This window comes from Malus sylvestris, chromosome 17 (genome assembly GCF_916048215.2).
Source record: "Malus sylvestris chromosome 17, drMalSylv7.2, whole genome shotgun sequence".
NCBI lineage: Eukaryota > Viridiplantae > Streptophyta > Magnoliopsida > Rosales > Rosaceae > Malus > Malus sylvestris.
The window spans coordinates 33002057-33018624 of record NC_062276.1 but is presented as its reverse complement, the minus strand read 5'-3'; the positions used below and the strand labels follow the sequence as shown (position 1 = coordinate 33018624).

The 16568-nt window shown below is 37.5% G+C and overlaps 2 protein-coding genes across 5 annotated transcripts in view; both read right to left on the bottom strand.

Moving 5' to 3' along the window:
• Positions 1 to 10810: 10810 nt before the first annotated feature.
• LOC126612541 (disease resistance protein RPV1-like) overlaps positions 10811 to 16568 on the bottom strand; it is a 51446-nt gene continuing 45688 nt past the window's right edge. The window contains exons 6-7 of one of the 4 annotated variants that reach the window (XM_050280983.1): positions 11715 to 11764; positions 10811 to 10991 (exon numbers count right to left, since the gene is read on the bottom strand). The gene's annotated coding sequence lies outside the window, so the exon portion shown is untranslated. Of the gene's footprint in view, positions 10992 to 11691; positions 11765 to 16568 lie in introns of those variants that run through there. The other 3 variants (XM_050280982.1, XM_050280984.1, XM_050280985.1) reach the window with 3 other exon arrangements.
• LOC126612540 (disease resistance protein RPV1-like) overlaps positions 11064 to 16568 on the bottom strand; it is a 33773-nt gene continuing 28268 nt past the window's right edge. Inside the window, exons 6-7 of the mRNA XM_050280978.1 lie at positions 12046 to 12342; positions 11064 to 11897 (exon numbers count right to left, since the gene is read on the bottom strand). Of these exons, the coding sequence (XP_050136935.1) occupies positions 11238 to 11897; positions 12046 to 12342 (957 nt within the window). The 3' untranslated portion in view covers positions 11064 to 11237. The remainder of the gene's footprint in view (positions 11898 to 12045; positions 12343 to 16568) is intronic.

Below are 16568 nucleotides of genomic sequence, written 5' to 3'. Positions count from 1 at the left end.
AATATTCTGGAACATTTAGAGGATTTTAAAATTTTCTTGTGGTGGGGTTCTGGGGACGCACTCTCTCACCTCTTCCCGACTCTCCCACTCATTTGGGGAACTCTCCAGAACTCTCTCAATTGATCCTTCACTTCCCTTCCTCATACAACACAGAGAAGGCCGACAAGGAGTCGAAGCCGCGTTGGCCGGCAAACCCAAATCACCAAACTATCATCACCATAATTCCCATCTCGTCATGAACTCCTCCCTTGTCCCTGTTTTTTGAAAAATGAAATTGAGATAACGAGTCCCTGTTTTTGAAAAATGAAATTGAGATAACGAATCGAGAAGCTCCAACGAGGCCCGACTTTTCCAACGAGTGTCTACCATTTTCCGGCAAAGCGTGTGTTTTGGTTGAGGAATGGAGAACATGATGGCCAGACGTTGCAAATAGGAGCAACATCTTTGTCTGGTCAATTGACTCTTGTGCAACGAGATACAAAATGGGTGAACTGGAACAATGATTGAGGTTGTGCTTGCAAACAATGGAACAACGAGTTAACTTGCAAGATGGTGAGCCTCATTCTCCTTTCATCTCCTCATCTTTGTAATATGTCTTATTCTTTCTTTATTAATGTATAGAAACAAGAAAAGGTACATACTTTTATTTTATTGAATTGTTTGTAGTCTTTGGCTAAAAGGGAAGAATTAGGCATGATATAGGCACGCTAACACATTGAAATAGAAGTTAAATATGATTCCTTGATAGTTTGGAAGTGCCTGAAATTGTAAATTTGATTGGACGAGTATGGGTTCTAAATTACATGAAACTTAATCATTTTGCAGAGAGAAACTTTGTTTCATGTAGCCTACTTTGGCTCTTGATTCCCATGTCCTTGTGAGTTCCTTTTGATCTAATATTATGTGTTTTGAAAATAAACATGTCTATGATCAAAGCCCATCTGATTTCACTTAATTGCGTTGAGTTTTGATAGATCAAAATCATTTCCAAAGTTGAGTCACAGGGCTGCCAGGCAGCAGCAAGTTCTGTATTTCCAGTTTTGGAACTCCACTTTATAGTTGAAATAACTTACAATTCAGAGTTCCGTTCTCTACCAATATTATATGATTTCAAAGTACACAAAACAAGCCTCCAAAAACCATTTAAGTTTGTACCATTTGGTTCAGGTTTAAGCGTTCAAAGTGAGCTTAAACTTGGTTGATCGAAGCAGTTTTTATGCAACTTTTGTGGAGAAAATGAGTGCAATTTCTACATTATTCAATTCTTCTCTGAGTTTTTCCTTTGAAGTACTTTTGCTTTGTACTAGTATCGTTATTTGAAGTATATATTGTACTAAAATAATGTCTATGTTACATGTTAAACAAAGGGATATATAATATTACTTTGGCTGCTAGTTGATTTATTTCAAATGGAAGAAAGGATCAAGGAATAAACTACTTCACTTGTGATCAACCTGTAGTTTGCATATATGGGTAAGCATCCCAAATTTCTTTATTCTTCTAATGACTAATTATACGTTGTTATATACATAATTAATATGGTTTATGGTTCAGAAAAGTAGAACGCATGAATTAGAGTGCAACCCGATGGCTCCATCTATTTTGGTTCATTGCTTTTATATATACAACATGATAGGTGATTAGTATAATAGGTATTTACGGTAAGGATTTTATACCTCTTGGTTTTCATGTATGGAGGTCGATATACAAAAGGATGTATAAGGCATCTGGTTATCATTTAATTAATTTCAAAGGATTGTGACACGCTCCGATCCCGATATTCTCCGAATACCAGGATAGGCATGTGCTGGCCGACACTCGAGGGTGACGAAAGCCATTTATCGAGTGCAAATGCTGAAAACAAGGGATGGATAAGACTTATAAATGTAAAAGAATAATGAATATGCATTTAAGGAACGTGTTCAAAGCACACATCTAATCTAGAACACTAAAAGAATTAATATAAAAATTGAATGAACAAGGGAGTGGGTCCTACACCAAGGGGATTCGAAGATGTCGATGTTGAAGTGCCTGGACGTCGGGATTGTATGCCTCGATTCTAAGTCCTGAAGGGGGCACAAAACAAATATGAGTGGACCAAGTTGATATATATATATATATAATAAAACAGTTATCAACGTACTAACTCCCAAGTTTTATGAAAACACATATATAGTGATAAACATAGGTTTTTCGAAACCTAGCATGCCGTGTAATGTCTCAAATCATAACTTGTATATATAATAATCACTAGTGAATGTCCAATATAACCCCAGGCCCTATGCTGACTCCTCGTCTCTGAGAAGACAGTCAGAGGAAAACACACTACAAGCCCCATGCTGGCTTCCCGTCCCTGTGCTAAATAGTCAGAGGAAACACACTCCAGGCCCTATGCCAAAATCAAACCGTCGCCCGGGAAGGACCGGAATCTATCCCTACGTCCCGTAGCGGAATAAGGACCACTAGGTAAGTACATAACCATTGAACACATATATATTGAAAAGCAACTTCATAGTATAAAGTCATCCATCATCTATACTATAAAGAGGTGTTCGAAACATGTTCTAAACAGTGTTCTAAAAATTGGCCTAGGCGGCGCCTAGGCGCTGGGCGGTGGCCGGCCGCGGGGATTAACTCAAAATCGGGAGCAAAATCGGGACAGGGATTAGGCGGCCGCTGAGACGGCCTGGGCGGTCCTTGGGCGGCCTAGGCGGGCGACTGAATGGCCTAGGCGGTCCAAGAATTTCAGTTCTGTAAGATCAGCTGCATTTAAGCATTTCTGGGTTTCTTCAGGTTCTTGGTTTGGCGAAGAGGAGAAGATGAACACGAAGATATGACTTTCTCTCTCTTTTTTTTTCATACCACGTGACCACTTTACATACTTGTCTTATTTAATTTTTTTTTCCTTAGTTTCTCTCCAATCACAATTGGACAGCTAACATCAAATGGCTTGCTTTTTGTAAATAGTCTCATAGGCTGTCAGTCACTTAGTTATCTTTCTCATAAAAAGTGATGGGCTGTCAGCCGATAATGTCATGGCAGAGTCCTATCTTTATGAGTCCTAGTGTGCCCTTTCCACATCTAGATATTTGACACTATTATTTCGCTTTAAATTCAACATATTAATCTCTAAAAAAATATTTTGTAAATCATTATGAACCATCCATATTGATATCATAATTTTCTCTTCATTATGAATCACCCAACCCACTACGTGGGATTTTTACTTTTATTTATTTTAAAATTAGATATAATCATTCAAAATATCTTAGATTATATGGTATATATGCTTAATGTGTTTTTAAATTTTGGACTTGTTTGATATTTTTTTTGTATTTTATCATTCTTTTATTATCTTATCAATGAATTTCATAAAAGTATAATTTTTTATAAGTGTCAATATGCACTTATTTAGAAGATAAACAAGAAATTTACCTAAATCCGCCTAGGCCGCCTAGGCGCTAGCCCACCGCCCGACTAGCGCCTAGCGTTTTTTAGAACCTTGGTTCTAAATATCATATCGTCATCCATCATATATTGTATAAGAACACGGGTTATAGGAAAAGTAGTAGTAATTCAAACTAGCCTCAGTAAGCATGTTATCTCAAAGGGTTCATAAAACATACTTGTGATATCATGCTTTTCATGTCCTGGAGGCGGGGTATGTTAGATGTAAGAGTATTTGATGACGTCATGTATCGATCCTGGACGTAGGTTGGGATTGGGGCGTGACACTTTTTCTTGAATAACTCATACCAGAAAAATGTCTTTTGACTTAGGGATGTGGATCTCTGTACTACAAAATCATCCTCTTGCTAACCAGGAAACCTCTGTGGCAATGGAGTTCTACCACAACCAACTAAAGCTTAGGTTATTGAACAAGAAGAAACCTAGCGTGTACAAATGAGCTGATTGGTTGGTTGATAAGTTGGGTACAAAAGTGCATTCCTACTTCTGGCTTGATGAATATTCTGAGAATGATGATTTGGCACGATATTGGAAAGATGAGTGGGCGAGTGGTTTAACATCTTGGCGTAAAGTTTTGAAGATTCCTGACTGCAATATTGTCATAGAAGGTGACGTGCAAAAGTTATTGACGAGTTCGACCAAGACAGGGCTTATGTTGTTTGGAACCCTGATTCGCAGTTCGGTATTTGCAACTGTCGTTGGGCAGAAATGGGCAACCTGTGTGCACATATACTCAAAGTTATTAATATCTGCCGGAAAAGGTCGTCTACACCATCTATCAGCCTGTTGCAGTACCACAAGGCCTTGATTGATATGTTGTATTGCCCGCCTCATGATTCTTTGATTCGTGATCATGCTGTTTCTTTAGCAGTCTTTGTACAGAAGCAATTAAGTGGACTAGTTAATTTGGAAAGCAATGGTACCACAATGGATGTGGCATCTTTAGCCAATCGAGATCAAGAATTAGGAAATGAGGATCCAATAAATGAGGATGTATTATCTCCAAATGCGAGTAACTGTGGGGTTCGAGACGTAGTTATTGAGAGTTTCTATTTTTCTTTTGAGTGAGAGAAGCTTTAATTTGGGTTCACAATTGTTCCTTTTGTAGATTTTCGAAATAGGACTGAACTTCCAAAAGGCACTTAAGGCTCTGGAATTTTTTTTTGTTATGCTTTTGTTATATTAGGTTCTAAATTGCGCAAACCATTTCTTTAATTAGAGAAAATTAAGCACAATCCTGCTTATATACATATTGTTATTTTAATTTTTAAGAAACAATTTTGTTAGTCTTTTCTAAGAGAAATGATAATAAGAAACTGCAATTTACTTTTGGGTTTCATTCTTTACTGATTTCTGAGTTTATGCCTGAGTCATAATCTATTCTAATTGCAAGCTAAGCAAAAGGAGGAAAGGTTTAGAGAGTTATGTGTACATTGTGTTTTCATCAATACTTTCTCAGAATGTGTCTTCATTGTTGGTTTCTGTTTGGCTCTAGAGAAACTGTACGAAAACGAGTAGAAATTTTTTTTCGAATCTTTTAACAGCCATTTGTTTCCCATATATAATTGTGCAATATTGAAAACCCACAAACGTGAAATGGGTTTTAGGTTGTTTATTGAAAGGGAGCTTTAATAAAAAGGGCTTGAACTAAGTTTATTTTAACCAAAAACCATCATAGAACAAAGTAAAACCCACCAAACCAACAGACAGCTCGACCACCAGCCAGTCACTTATGGGCTCTCCTTTGGCCCTCATCCTCCTCCTCCTCCTCCTCCTCTTCATTTCGTTGAGTACTACAACTTTCCTTTTTGAATCACCATATTTCGTTGAGTATTGAAGAAGTTATATCGATTTGAATCTTACCTAGTTTCCGGCGACCTCCAAGGCTTTCAAGGCATTTTCCGGCCAAACCATGGTGAGTTAGCCATCGTGCAAGGTACCATTCTCTTCGTCTCTTCGAGAACTACGATTTTCGTTTTTGAATCACTCGATTTCGTTAAGTATTGAAGAAGTTATATCATTTTGAATCTTACCCAGTTTCCGGCGACCTCCGAGGCTTTAGAGATGTTTTCCGGCCAAACCATGGTGAGTTAGCCATTGTGCGAGGTACCATTCTCTTTGTCTCTTCGAGAACTACGATTTTCGTTTTTAAATCACTCGAGTTCGTTGAGTATTGACAAAGTTATGAGCGTTTAAAGTTTGTCCAATTTTCCAGCCGAAATCTGGCCTTCCCTTCCGTTTAGCTCTGGCGAGCAGCAACCACACCAAACCCTTTGGCCCGTGCACAAACAAACACTGTATCTGGAAAGAAAAGAACCAAAATCCAGAAATAGTGACTTTCTAGAAACAGTGACTTAGATTCCAGAAACAGTATTACTTAAAATCCAGAAACAGTTTATTTTTACATTCCAGAAACAGTGACTTAAATTCTATAAACAGTAATTTAAATTTCATAAACAGTGACTTAAATTCCAGAAATAGTGATTTAAATTCCATAAACAGTGACTTAAATTCCAGAAACATTAACTTAAATTTCATAAACATTGACTTAAATTCCAGAAACAGTGTTACTTAAAATCCAGAAACAGTTTATTTTTACATTCCAGAAACAGTACTACAACTATCCCTTTTGAATCACCCTATTTCGTTGAGTATTGAAGAAGTTATATCCATTTGAATCTTACCCAGTTTCCGACGATCTTTGAGGCTTTTGAGACGTTTTCCGGCTAAACCACGGCGAGTTAGCCATCGTACAAGATACCATTCTCTTCGTCTCTTCGAGAACTATGATTTTCGTTTTTGAATCACTCAATTTCGTTGAGTATTGACAAAGTTATATCATTTTGAATCTTACCCAGTTTCCGGCGACCTTCGAAGCTTTCAAGGTGTTTTATGGCCAAACCATGGCAAGTTAGCCATCGTGCGAGGTACCATTCTCTTCGTCTCTTCGAGAACTACCATTTTCGTTTTTGAATCACTCGATTTCGTTGAATATTGACAAAGTTATGAGCGTTTAAAATTTGTCCAACTTTCCGGCCGAAATCCGGCCTTCCCTTCCGTTTAGCTTATAACATGGCTTTTTTATTAAAACTAAAACTTTTCAAGCCCTTTTCATTAATTTTCTTTTATTGAAATGGGTATTTTGTTTTATTTTTCTCTGCCTAAAAATTGAAATAAATATGATCTTTTCACTATTGCTTCTTCTTCCAAGTTTTTTTTCTTCACATAATATAAAATAGAAATAAATATTTTGCTTCCCTTTTTCTAATATTTTGCAGCAAAAAAAAGCATTATTTTGTTGGTGCTGCTTATTTAGTGAAGCGACGGTTTCGTATTGTGAATTGTCTTTGTGTGTTTATCACTTTATTCTTTATGGTTTTCAGTTTCCTAAATGAAGTTTGACATGTATGGAATTTGACAATTTATAACTATAGGCTTCATTCTCGCCCTGGACACCTATTTTGTTTCTTATTGTTGATAGAGTAGTATATAAATTTGCACTATATATCTATATATATATATATTAATTATTTTTTCTTTTTTTTTTAGAACTTCTACATGTGTTAAACAATTTTCAATCCCAAAGCAACGCGTGGGCACCTTTGCTAGTATTTACTAAAAGAGTAACTTTTAGGTTAATTCCCATGATTCCTAGCAGACTCAAAACACTGTTTTGTTCTTCCGTTTTTGCCCTCTCTTATTTTTTGTTATTTCATGTGTGCCTATGTTATCCACATTGATGGTGGATATCTCTCGAACTCTCACATTCCCGCGTGCTTATTTCGATTTCCTCTGGGATTGCCGACTGCAAAAGGAGCTCAATCTCCTCCTCACCGACTCTCCACCTCTTCTTTCATGCACCACTCTGAATCGAATCACTAGCTCTATCTCTCTCTCTCTCTCCAACACATCCCATTCTGATTCCCCCCAATCCCATTCCTGATGGCAACCAAGCCCAAATTCCTCTTCATCGGCAGCACCGGAAAGTTTATCGTCGAGGCCAGCGCCAAGGCCGGCCACCCCGCCTACTTTCTGATCCGAGAAACTATCTCTCCAACCCGGCAAAGTCCAAAGTCCTCGAGAACTTCAAGGATTTGGGCTGAAATATTTGGTTTTTCCTCATTCTCTATTTTCGTTAAATTTCTCGGTTTTTTTTGTATGATTTTATCTGGAATTTAGTAATTTTTGTGTAGGTTTTGTACAACCTCTTTCTCTATTTTCGTTAAATTTCTGGAATTTTTTGTATAATTTTATGAAGCGTTTAATTTTTTTTTTATTAATTAAATTACAAATAAGTATCAATGGCCTTCGTTTGGTACCAATCAATCAAGTGAGAGATGTGTTGTCTGAATGTTTGATTTTGCTTGAATCAGTCTCTTCAAGTAGGAGAAAGAGAAGGATCCGAATGGGAGCAAGGCACGACATGGAACAAGCAAGCTCATGAGAATGTTAACGTTCAAGGGACTCGGGGGAGGGTGACTGATCATCTGAAAAAACTGAGGTATATGGTTTTTCTCTTCGAATTCCATAAACATGCATGTATTTACATCTAATATTATCGATACAAGGAATCAAATAATTAAAATTTGACCTAGAAAAATATTAGTTAAGTAAGCCGGCTCGCAAGTGTGTGCAGTGCACATATAATATGTTCAATTTCTTGAAAACAGTCTTTATTTCGCAGATTAAACTGAGAAATTTGAAAATCCTTGTTCAAGATTTTGCTTGAAATCGTGGTTTGGGATTAAATAGCAGGGTCAGATCCAGTACTCCGAGAAGTACTTTGATGATATCTACGAGTACAGGTATGCTGCTTTCTGTTTCGTTTTCTTTCGATTTTTCTTCATTTTTTATGAACTTTTTGTTTGTTTTCAATGTTGGTACAGGCATGTGGCTAAACTGCTCCCAAAAAATGGGCTTCTCTGCTAGGTAATTTATTCTCTAAGGTAATTTATTAGGGTTTTCACTTTCTTTGATTGTAATATGTCCTTTTGAGAAATGCTTTGAGATTTGTTTGTGTTATTTTGGGTTTTGTGTAATCTTGGAATCTTTCCTTTTTCTTTAGTGAGATTTGGGCTTCTCGGTTTCGTTTACAGTTCTTTTGAGTGTCCATGAATTTTCAACGTTGGGTTTCTGTGGATTTTGTTATTTGAAGAGGGAAACTATGGATTGGTTTGTTACTTGGTACATACGTTTATATGCATCAAATTATAAACATTCCCTCCTACTCAAATGTTCAAATGTATTCATTTATGTATGTTTGCACATTCACTTTCATAGACGTGTGTTAACTGCCATATATACAATACAACCATTTAGATTTGGTTAAATGAATAATGTACATATACAAATCGGTCATTTCACACATATAGATTGATAGTTAGATTGAATCAAAATTTCGTGAATCGGTCATACAATTTATGTGATTTCTATGCGGGAATGCTGGTGGATGCCTTATTTAATTTCCAAGAAATTGAAGCTGAGAATATGGTATTTTCCTTTTGCTATGGAGAATAGTGGATTCTGTGGTGCAGTAAATATGAGGCCCAATAAAAGTGTTTTTTTACTTCTCTCTTATATTCATCTGTTTTCAATATCGGATTGGATTTGCATTAAGGGTTTTGTTAATCTGATATTATTGATAAAATACTATAAAACCCACATGAACTTAAGCACTTTTAGGGGTTTGTTCTGCTTTGGGTTCACTTAATATTCATACATGTTTATGTTTTTATTTTTTAAGTGTATGTTTTTAAGTTTTTTTCTTGTTCTGTGTAAGAATGTGTCCAACATGGTTTCTTTTTCACACATCCTTTCAATAATTTAGATTGATTTCACCCCTAATCCATTGACAGTTACTTTGTATACATTAGGGATGGGTCTTCTTCTTCAGCTTAGTGGGCACCGTACCTTTAGCAGAGCGTCTAGGTAATGCGGCTGAGGAAGTGCTAGCTTTTTGTTTTTAGCATTAAGTTCCCTTAACTTTGCTAAGGCTAATTCTTAAGTTTTTCATTGTTCTCTTAACTTTATGTTTTTTATTTTTGTAAATACCATTTAGTAATTTACTATAATCTGATTGCTTTATCATTTGACACTCAATAATTTCTCCAGGGCATCGCATGTTCAACTTAACATCACAAGTAAATTGCATTGGTTCTTTCCATTGAATTTGTGCTTTGGCCTTGCTTAACTGAAGTCCTTCTCGAGAGACTTGGAGCACCAGATTGTCCTGTAAGTAGTACTTCAATTCTTTCTTCTTTTTGCAGAAATAATGCATTTAAGCACTTGAACTGTTAATTGATCCATTTGCATGTTGCAGTACTTTATGAATACTCAAAGATGCAAATTTGTATGAGGTGCAAGTTTAATCATCCAAAGGACAAAGTGAGTATACCATAGTACTGCAACTTTCCATAAAGTGGTTCCAGTGATATAGTTTCGTATATAATACTCATACACTCTCTTTTACTAATTTTTGTTACACAATCAATCACTCACATGTCATACTATTCATAGAGCGGTGCAAAGAATTCAAAGAGCTTCATTCTTGCTCTACTTCGAATCAAAACCAAATCCTGCGTATCCAAATTTTGTCACCCTTTCATTCCCCCCTCCTCCACCTCTTCATCCTTGCTCTACCGCGAATCGAAACCAAAAAGTTGCTCATCCAAATCAATTTCGGTTCACTCAAATCCTTAGAACCCTAAAACCCAAATTTCTCCAGATCATTCCAAAATTCAACGGCAAACACAAAACCCAGATCCCTAAACTCACTCGATAACGTGTCAAAGGTTCGGCATCCGGTTCTCTCACGTGGCTCCCGTTGGATCCAGTGTGCTTTTGCTGCTGCCAATCTACAGGTAAAGCTTAAATTTATATACAATTTTTTTTTCTTGATTGGAATTTGGGCTTTTTGTTCCTCCTTAATTCCAAAGTTATGTAATATATGCAACTTCGATCGAAAACCATGTTTTTTATTGCTCATTAAAATGGCTTTTTGGATTCCGTAACCAAACCTCCTTGCTCCTCTTTCAACTCTAGAACCTTCAGAATATATGTGGGTTCTGCTTTGAATTTGATAAACCTGTGTGTGTTCGTGAGCTGATACAGTTTTTGGGTACTAAGTCAAAATTTGGTTGGATAGGAACCCATAAACAAGTACGAGGAAGTGTGTGAATCATCACTCAGCAAGGGTGATTGGCGATAGAAATTGGGTTATTCCATTCATTACTGGCTTTATCATATTCATTACCCTCTTTTTCTTAAAAGGGTTTTGGCTTTGGAAGGAGATGGAGATCGGTGAGAATGATCGGAGTTCGTCGCTGTGTGGATGATCCCCGCATTTCAAAACACACTTCGTCCCCGAATTCCAATTCATTGTTCCCCATAATCCAATGGCTTAGCCATAACATATCTTCGTCCATCACTTTCCATCCAACCTTATGCCACAGGCGGCATTTCCACTTAACGCCCTTTGTCTCATTCGTGACTTCAAGCGAATGGACATCATGGCCACGTGCAACCTCAAGGCTCCGATCCGACTGCCGTGCATATAATATACAAGCATTTAAACCTACGATCTTGAGATTAAGATGTGAAGGAACAATAATAGAGAACACAGTGTTACCCATGCTCCTGTAATTGAACCGATCTGGAATCTTGCTCCCATGAACAAATATGCATCAGCAACATCAATTAAACTGGGTTATTTTGGCTAAAAAGGCCAACCCCAGCGACAATTTTGGCTAAAGGTCTTAAAACCTAGGAGACTATCCAATAACAGCTCCATTAAGAGTGTCACCGAGATAGAATTCAGCCGCGCATATGAAAGTTGAAATAACTTTCTTATCGCAGCTATGGATGCATTGAACCCCCGTATCTACACCCACCGGAACACGGGGTCTTGTGGTGTCAAGGAAACTACGGGTCCACTCCCAAGGAGATCTTTCACGTTGGATCGTTGTATCTTCACTACTTGATGGCACATCCTCCTTATCCTTATTTTGCTGCTCGTACACAAACTGGACTCCAATCTCCTTTGCGAGGAAACCATATTGCTCTTTGATTTCAAAACACACCTTTTCCCCGCATTCCAATTCATTGTTCCCCATGATCCAATGGCTAAGCCATAACGCATCTTCATTGATCACTTTCCATTCAACCTGATCAAACAAACGGCATTTCCACTTAACGCCCTTTGTCTCATTTCTAAGTTCAAGCCAATGGAAATGACGGCCACGTGCAACCTCACGGCTCCTATCCGACTGCCGTGCATATAATATACATGCGTTTAAACCTACGATCTTGAGATTAAGATGTGGAGGAACAATAATAGAGAACACAGTGTTACCCATGCTCCTGTAATTGAACCGATCTGGAATCTTGCTCCCATGAATAAATATGCTATACATGCCGCATTCATAAGTTCCCTGCAGTTTCATGGTGATGTTGTCATTACAATCTAATCGTTTACGCCATAGAGATCTTATTCACCATATAATACGCACTGGTACATGAGAGAGAGAGAGAGAGAGAGAGAGAGAGAGAGAGAGAGAGAGAGAGAGAGAGAGAGAGAACCTGGATGTGCCTTCTCCTGCCAAAACTCTCACAATAGTTCCTTTGGACCTCAATGCCACCTTTGGGTTGCAAATCGAATAGATCTGAAGGATCTGAGGCCAATGCTAGTGTATCCATCAAGCTTTCAACATCAACAAGTTTCCCACGATACCATAGATGTAGGTCCAATAATATGTCAGAAAGGAAGTCATCCCGTAACAAGGCCAAGGTCATTAAATTTGTTATTCTTTTCAATGATGTGCAACCTCTACCATTCAATTGTATCAAACCATGTGGGAGCTCTGCAAGCATTGTGAGGTTTCTGCAACCAGATACTTTAAGAGCCTGGAGCTTAACAAGATTGTTCATGCTTTCTGGTAGGCTTGTAATCGGATTCTCATCCAGAGACAAGTACTCTAACGAGGACAGCGTAGTTAGGGCACTTGGAATCTCTGATATATTGCAGCAAGCCAGACTTAAACTAGTCAAAGAATGTGGTAAACTTGCCAATGAGAAACTGCTTAATTCAGTATTTTTTCTTGGCGACACCCTCGACCAGACTGAATACCATGATTGAGCTGATACCAGATTGAGTTTGTTCAATTCAAGCTTTGAGCAACCGGAAAGAATAAGAACCTGAATAGATCTCAATATTGGAAGCTTCATGAGATTTTTGCAGCCTTTTAGATTCAAAACAAGAAGTTTTTCTAGGTGTCCGATGGACTCATGAACCTCAACCAAATTTATGCAATGTTTAAGAATCAACCTCTCAAGGTTATAGAGTCCTGAGAAGTCGGGGATTGTCCTAAGGCCATGCGAATAACTGAAATTAAGAATCTTCACCCTTGGAATAACCTGTTTCAATAATAATACAAGTTAATTAGCTTCTAAGAAGATATAATGGCCCCTATTCATTTTTGTGTGAGAGAGAGAGAGAGAGAGAGAGAGTTACATACCCTGGTCCCATTCCAAACATGTTGTAGGCTACTATTTCGCATGTCTAGAACAACCAGGTTTTCCAAACAAAAATTTTTTGGTATTGATTTTAAGTGGAATCCTCGCCAAGATAAACATACTAAATTTTTTGAAAATTCTTCATAGCTTCCCCTGATGTTGACATTGTTGAGAATGAGAATTTCAAGATTGTGCATCCTTCTAAACGCCTCAGATTTGAAATCTATCTCATTTGATGCAGAAGCTGAGTTTGTGGAGGAAAAGCTAATTGGCTTCCAAGAGAAGAAACCAAGCCCACGTCGTCTTGAACAATTTCCATCATAATCTTCAACATGGCATCGTTTGTTATCACTTCCAACAAATGTTCTTTTGCTAGCAAGGTTGAGCATGAGGCCCTTAATATTTTCCGTGCCCTGCAAAAAAATCAGAGCATTTGGGTAAGTATATAACTAGTACTACACATGCAAATCATAACTAAAAACATACGCATGAAAAACATAGTTCTTACACTTAATTTTCTCAAAATATTAGAGGCATCATTCTGCAACACTCTACTACGTTTTCCAGGGTCATGAGGTGATTCTTCGCGAATAATTGCCATTGCCATGTTTCTCACCAACTGATGCATGGCCAACTTCGACCCTTGAATTTTCACTAGGCATCTGTCAACTAGATTTTCAATCCCAATCCTTGTGCAAAACTCTAAGTTGTCCAGTATTGTAATTGTATAATCCATCGTCTTTCCTGTGAAGAAGCTGGCTATGTGAAGGAATAAATTTTTGTCATGATCATCCGGTAAAGAATCAAAACTTATCCTCAGAACTTTTTGAATTTTGTCATTGGGGATCACGTCTAACTTCTGCAATGCACTTTGCCATACTTCTTCACTTTTTCCAGATAGAGAAGATCCCACAACTTGAAGAGCTAATGGAAGCCCTCCACAGTGCCGCACCACATGTCTTGAAAGCTCCATGTAACCTTCTACTGGATGGGATTGTCTGAAGGCATGCCAACTGAAAAGCTCAAGTGATTCATACTCATCCAGTTCTCGAACCATAAACTTTTCACAAACTTCATGAGCATTTAACAAATGTTCATGTCGAGTTGTTATGATAATTTTACTTCCTTGATGAAGCCATTCTCGCATTCCAAGAATTGCATTGAGTTGATCCCGGCTGTTCACATCATCGAGAACAATAAGAACTTTTTTGTAGCCTACAGCTCGTTTGATCCTGCTTATTCCTTCAGCCACATTGTATACTTTCTTTGTGTTCCCCTTTTGGATATCTGAAAGAAGTTTTCTTTGCAAGCAAGCAAAACCATTAGGTTGTTCTGAAGATTCTCGAATATCTGCAAGAAAGCTGCTACCTTCAAATCTATCAAAGTTTTGATTATAAGCAGCTTTCGCAATGGTGCTCTTGCCAATTCCACCCATCCCACAGATGACAGCTAAACCAACATCATTTGATCCATCTTGTAACCACATGTTTAGGCGTCTCACACGATTATCCATTCCAACTGCAAAGGGAGCGACGTCTAAAGCTGCGTGACCCACTTTATTTCTAATCTCTTCAACAATATCTTGGATGAACTGCCCCTCATACCTGTAATTCATTTGAATCGAAATATACGACGCAGAAATAAGCGTGAGAACATATAAACCAAAATCGATAGTAACATATAAACCAAAATCGCAGTATATATTATAGCATATAAACCAAAATTGAACAACTTCAAGCTTCACTGCCATATCTGCAATTTTACTTAATTTAAAACACTTTCAATAAGCTCAAGAACATATTGAGAATAGAAATTACCGATCTCCTAAAACCATGCCTCCCAAAGATGCAACATCTCCAAGAGCTCTTCTCCACAGCTCCACCTTGTCCATCTCCGTACTGAATCGCTCCTCATGTCTGGCAAATGCTTCAGCAAAAGAACCACTCTGCTTCCTGACATCGGATGGATCCACATCATAGAAAACTGGCAGAACCAAATGTCTACGATCAGTATTTCTACGTTCGACGATCTTCAGAAGTTCGTTCAAACACCACCTTGAGGAAGCGTAGTCCTTGGAGAAGACAATTATGGATACTTGTGACTCCTGTATCGCCTTCTCTAACTCCGACTCAATATTCTCCCCTCTCTTGATTTCATCATCGTCTCTAAACGTGTGGATTCCTGCTAGCTCCAAGGCTCTATAGAGGTGATCAGTAAACCCCTTGCGCGTGTCCTTGCCTCTGAAACTCAAGAAGGCGGAACACCGGTAAGAGGACGAAGAAGAATCTCGGGAACTTTTAGCAGCCATTGAGAGAAAACTCCAGATCTTAAGAACGGACTTTGTGTAAGGGGCTCAAGGTAAAGAAAAATGGCTATGGAAAGGAGCTCATGGTGATCAAAGTCATCTCTTGTCCCACCAGACTTCACACGAATTCGACACGTAACATAGGATGAGGAGATAAAAACAACATGATTATTTATTTAAGAGATAATAACATTTAAAAACAAAAATTATAATTATCAATTGACGTATAGGTGTAATTAATAATCGATGCATGGTCCGTAAATATTTGTTATACTAGTCTGTTTCTTTTTCTCTTCCATCTTCATTTGGACAAAATAAACAATCTGTATTTTTATTCACTGAATTTTGTGATTTTTTCAAGCTAAGTGATAAGTTCATATTTATATATATTTTACATCAATTTTATTTGTCTTTTATTAGTTAGTTCCTTATATTTTTGAGCTATTACTTTGTTTTTGCATATTATAGGATTTGTCTAGCAAAAAAAATAAAAATAGAACAAGTGAAATTTTATGTAATAAATTCGTCTATGTGTAGATCAGCTTTTAAATTAAATTAAAAAAAAAAGATAATGATGAGTCATGATGATGTTTGAAACATCATCATGATTCATAATGATGTTTGTAGAAGAAAAGGGGGGGTTACATAAGAAAAGAAAGAAAACAAAACAAAGAAAGGAAAAGAAGAAAAGGACAGAAAGAAGAAAAGAAGAAAGAAAAAAATATAAAGAAGAGAGGAAACGGACAGAGCAGAGGAGAAGAACAAAAACGAAAGAAGAGGAAAGAGGGAGAGACGGATAGAAGAAGAGGAAGTGCAGAGAGCAGAAGGAAAATATTGATGTTTTGGTTTCAACTTTGTTGTTTCTTTCTTATTCATTCTGCTGCAACGGCAGCATTGTTTATATGCATTTTACATACACGCATGCAATAAAGAAAAGCAATACAGGTGTTGTGCTTGCTGTCATGATGCAGCAACTAGAGAAAAAATAAGCAGCATTCCTTTCTCCCATACAGCATTGTCTATCTGTCAAGGAATATACAACATTCCTTTTCACGAGCAATATTCCCTCTCTCCATACTGTCATATTTCCTCTCTCCCATACTGTCCTAGCTGTCAATATTATCTCTCCCATACTGTCCTAGCTGTCAATAGAAAAAGAGAGCTTAAGCTGCACTGCAAGCTTGGCAAGGGAAAGAGGAAACCTCTGCACTCTTCTATTTCGGTTCTATTGTCTAAACTCATGTTTAACTTTTGATTTAATTTGAAAATAATGATGTGTAACTAA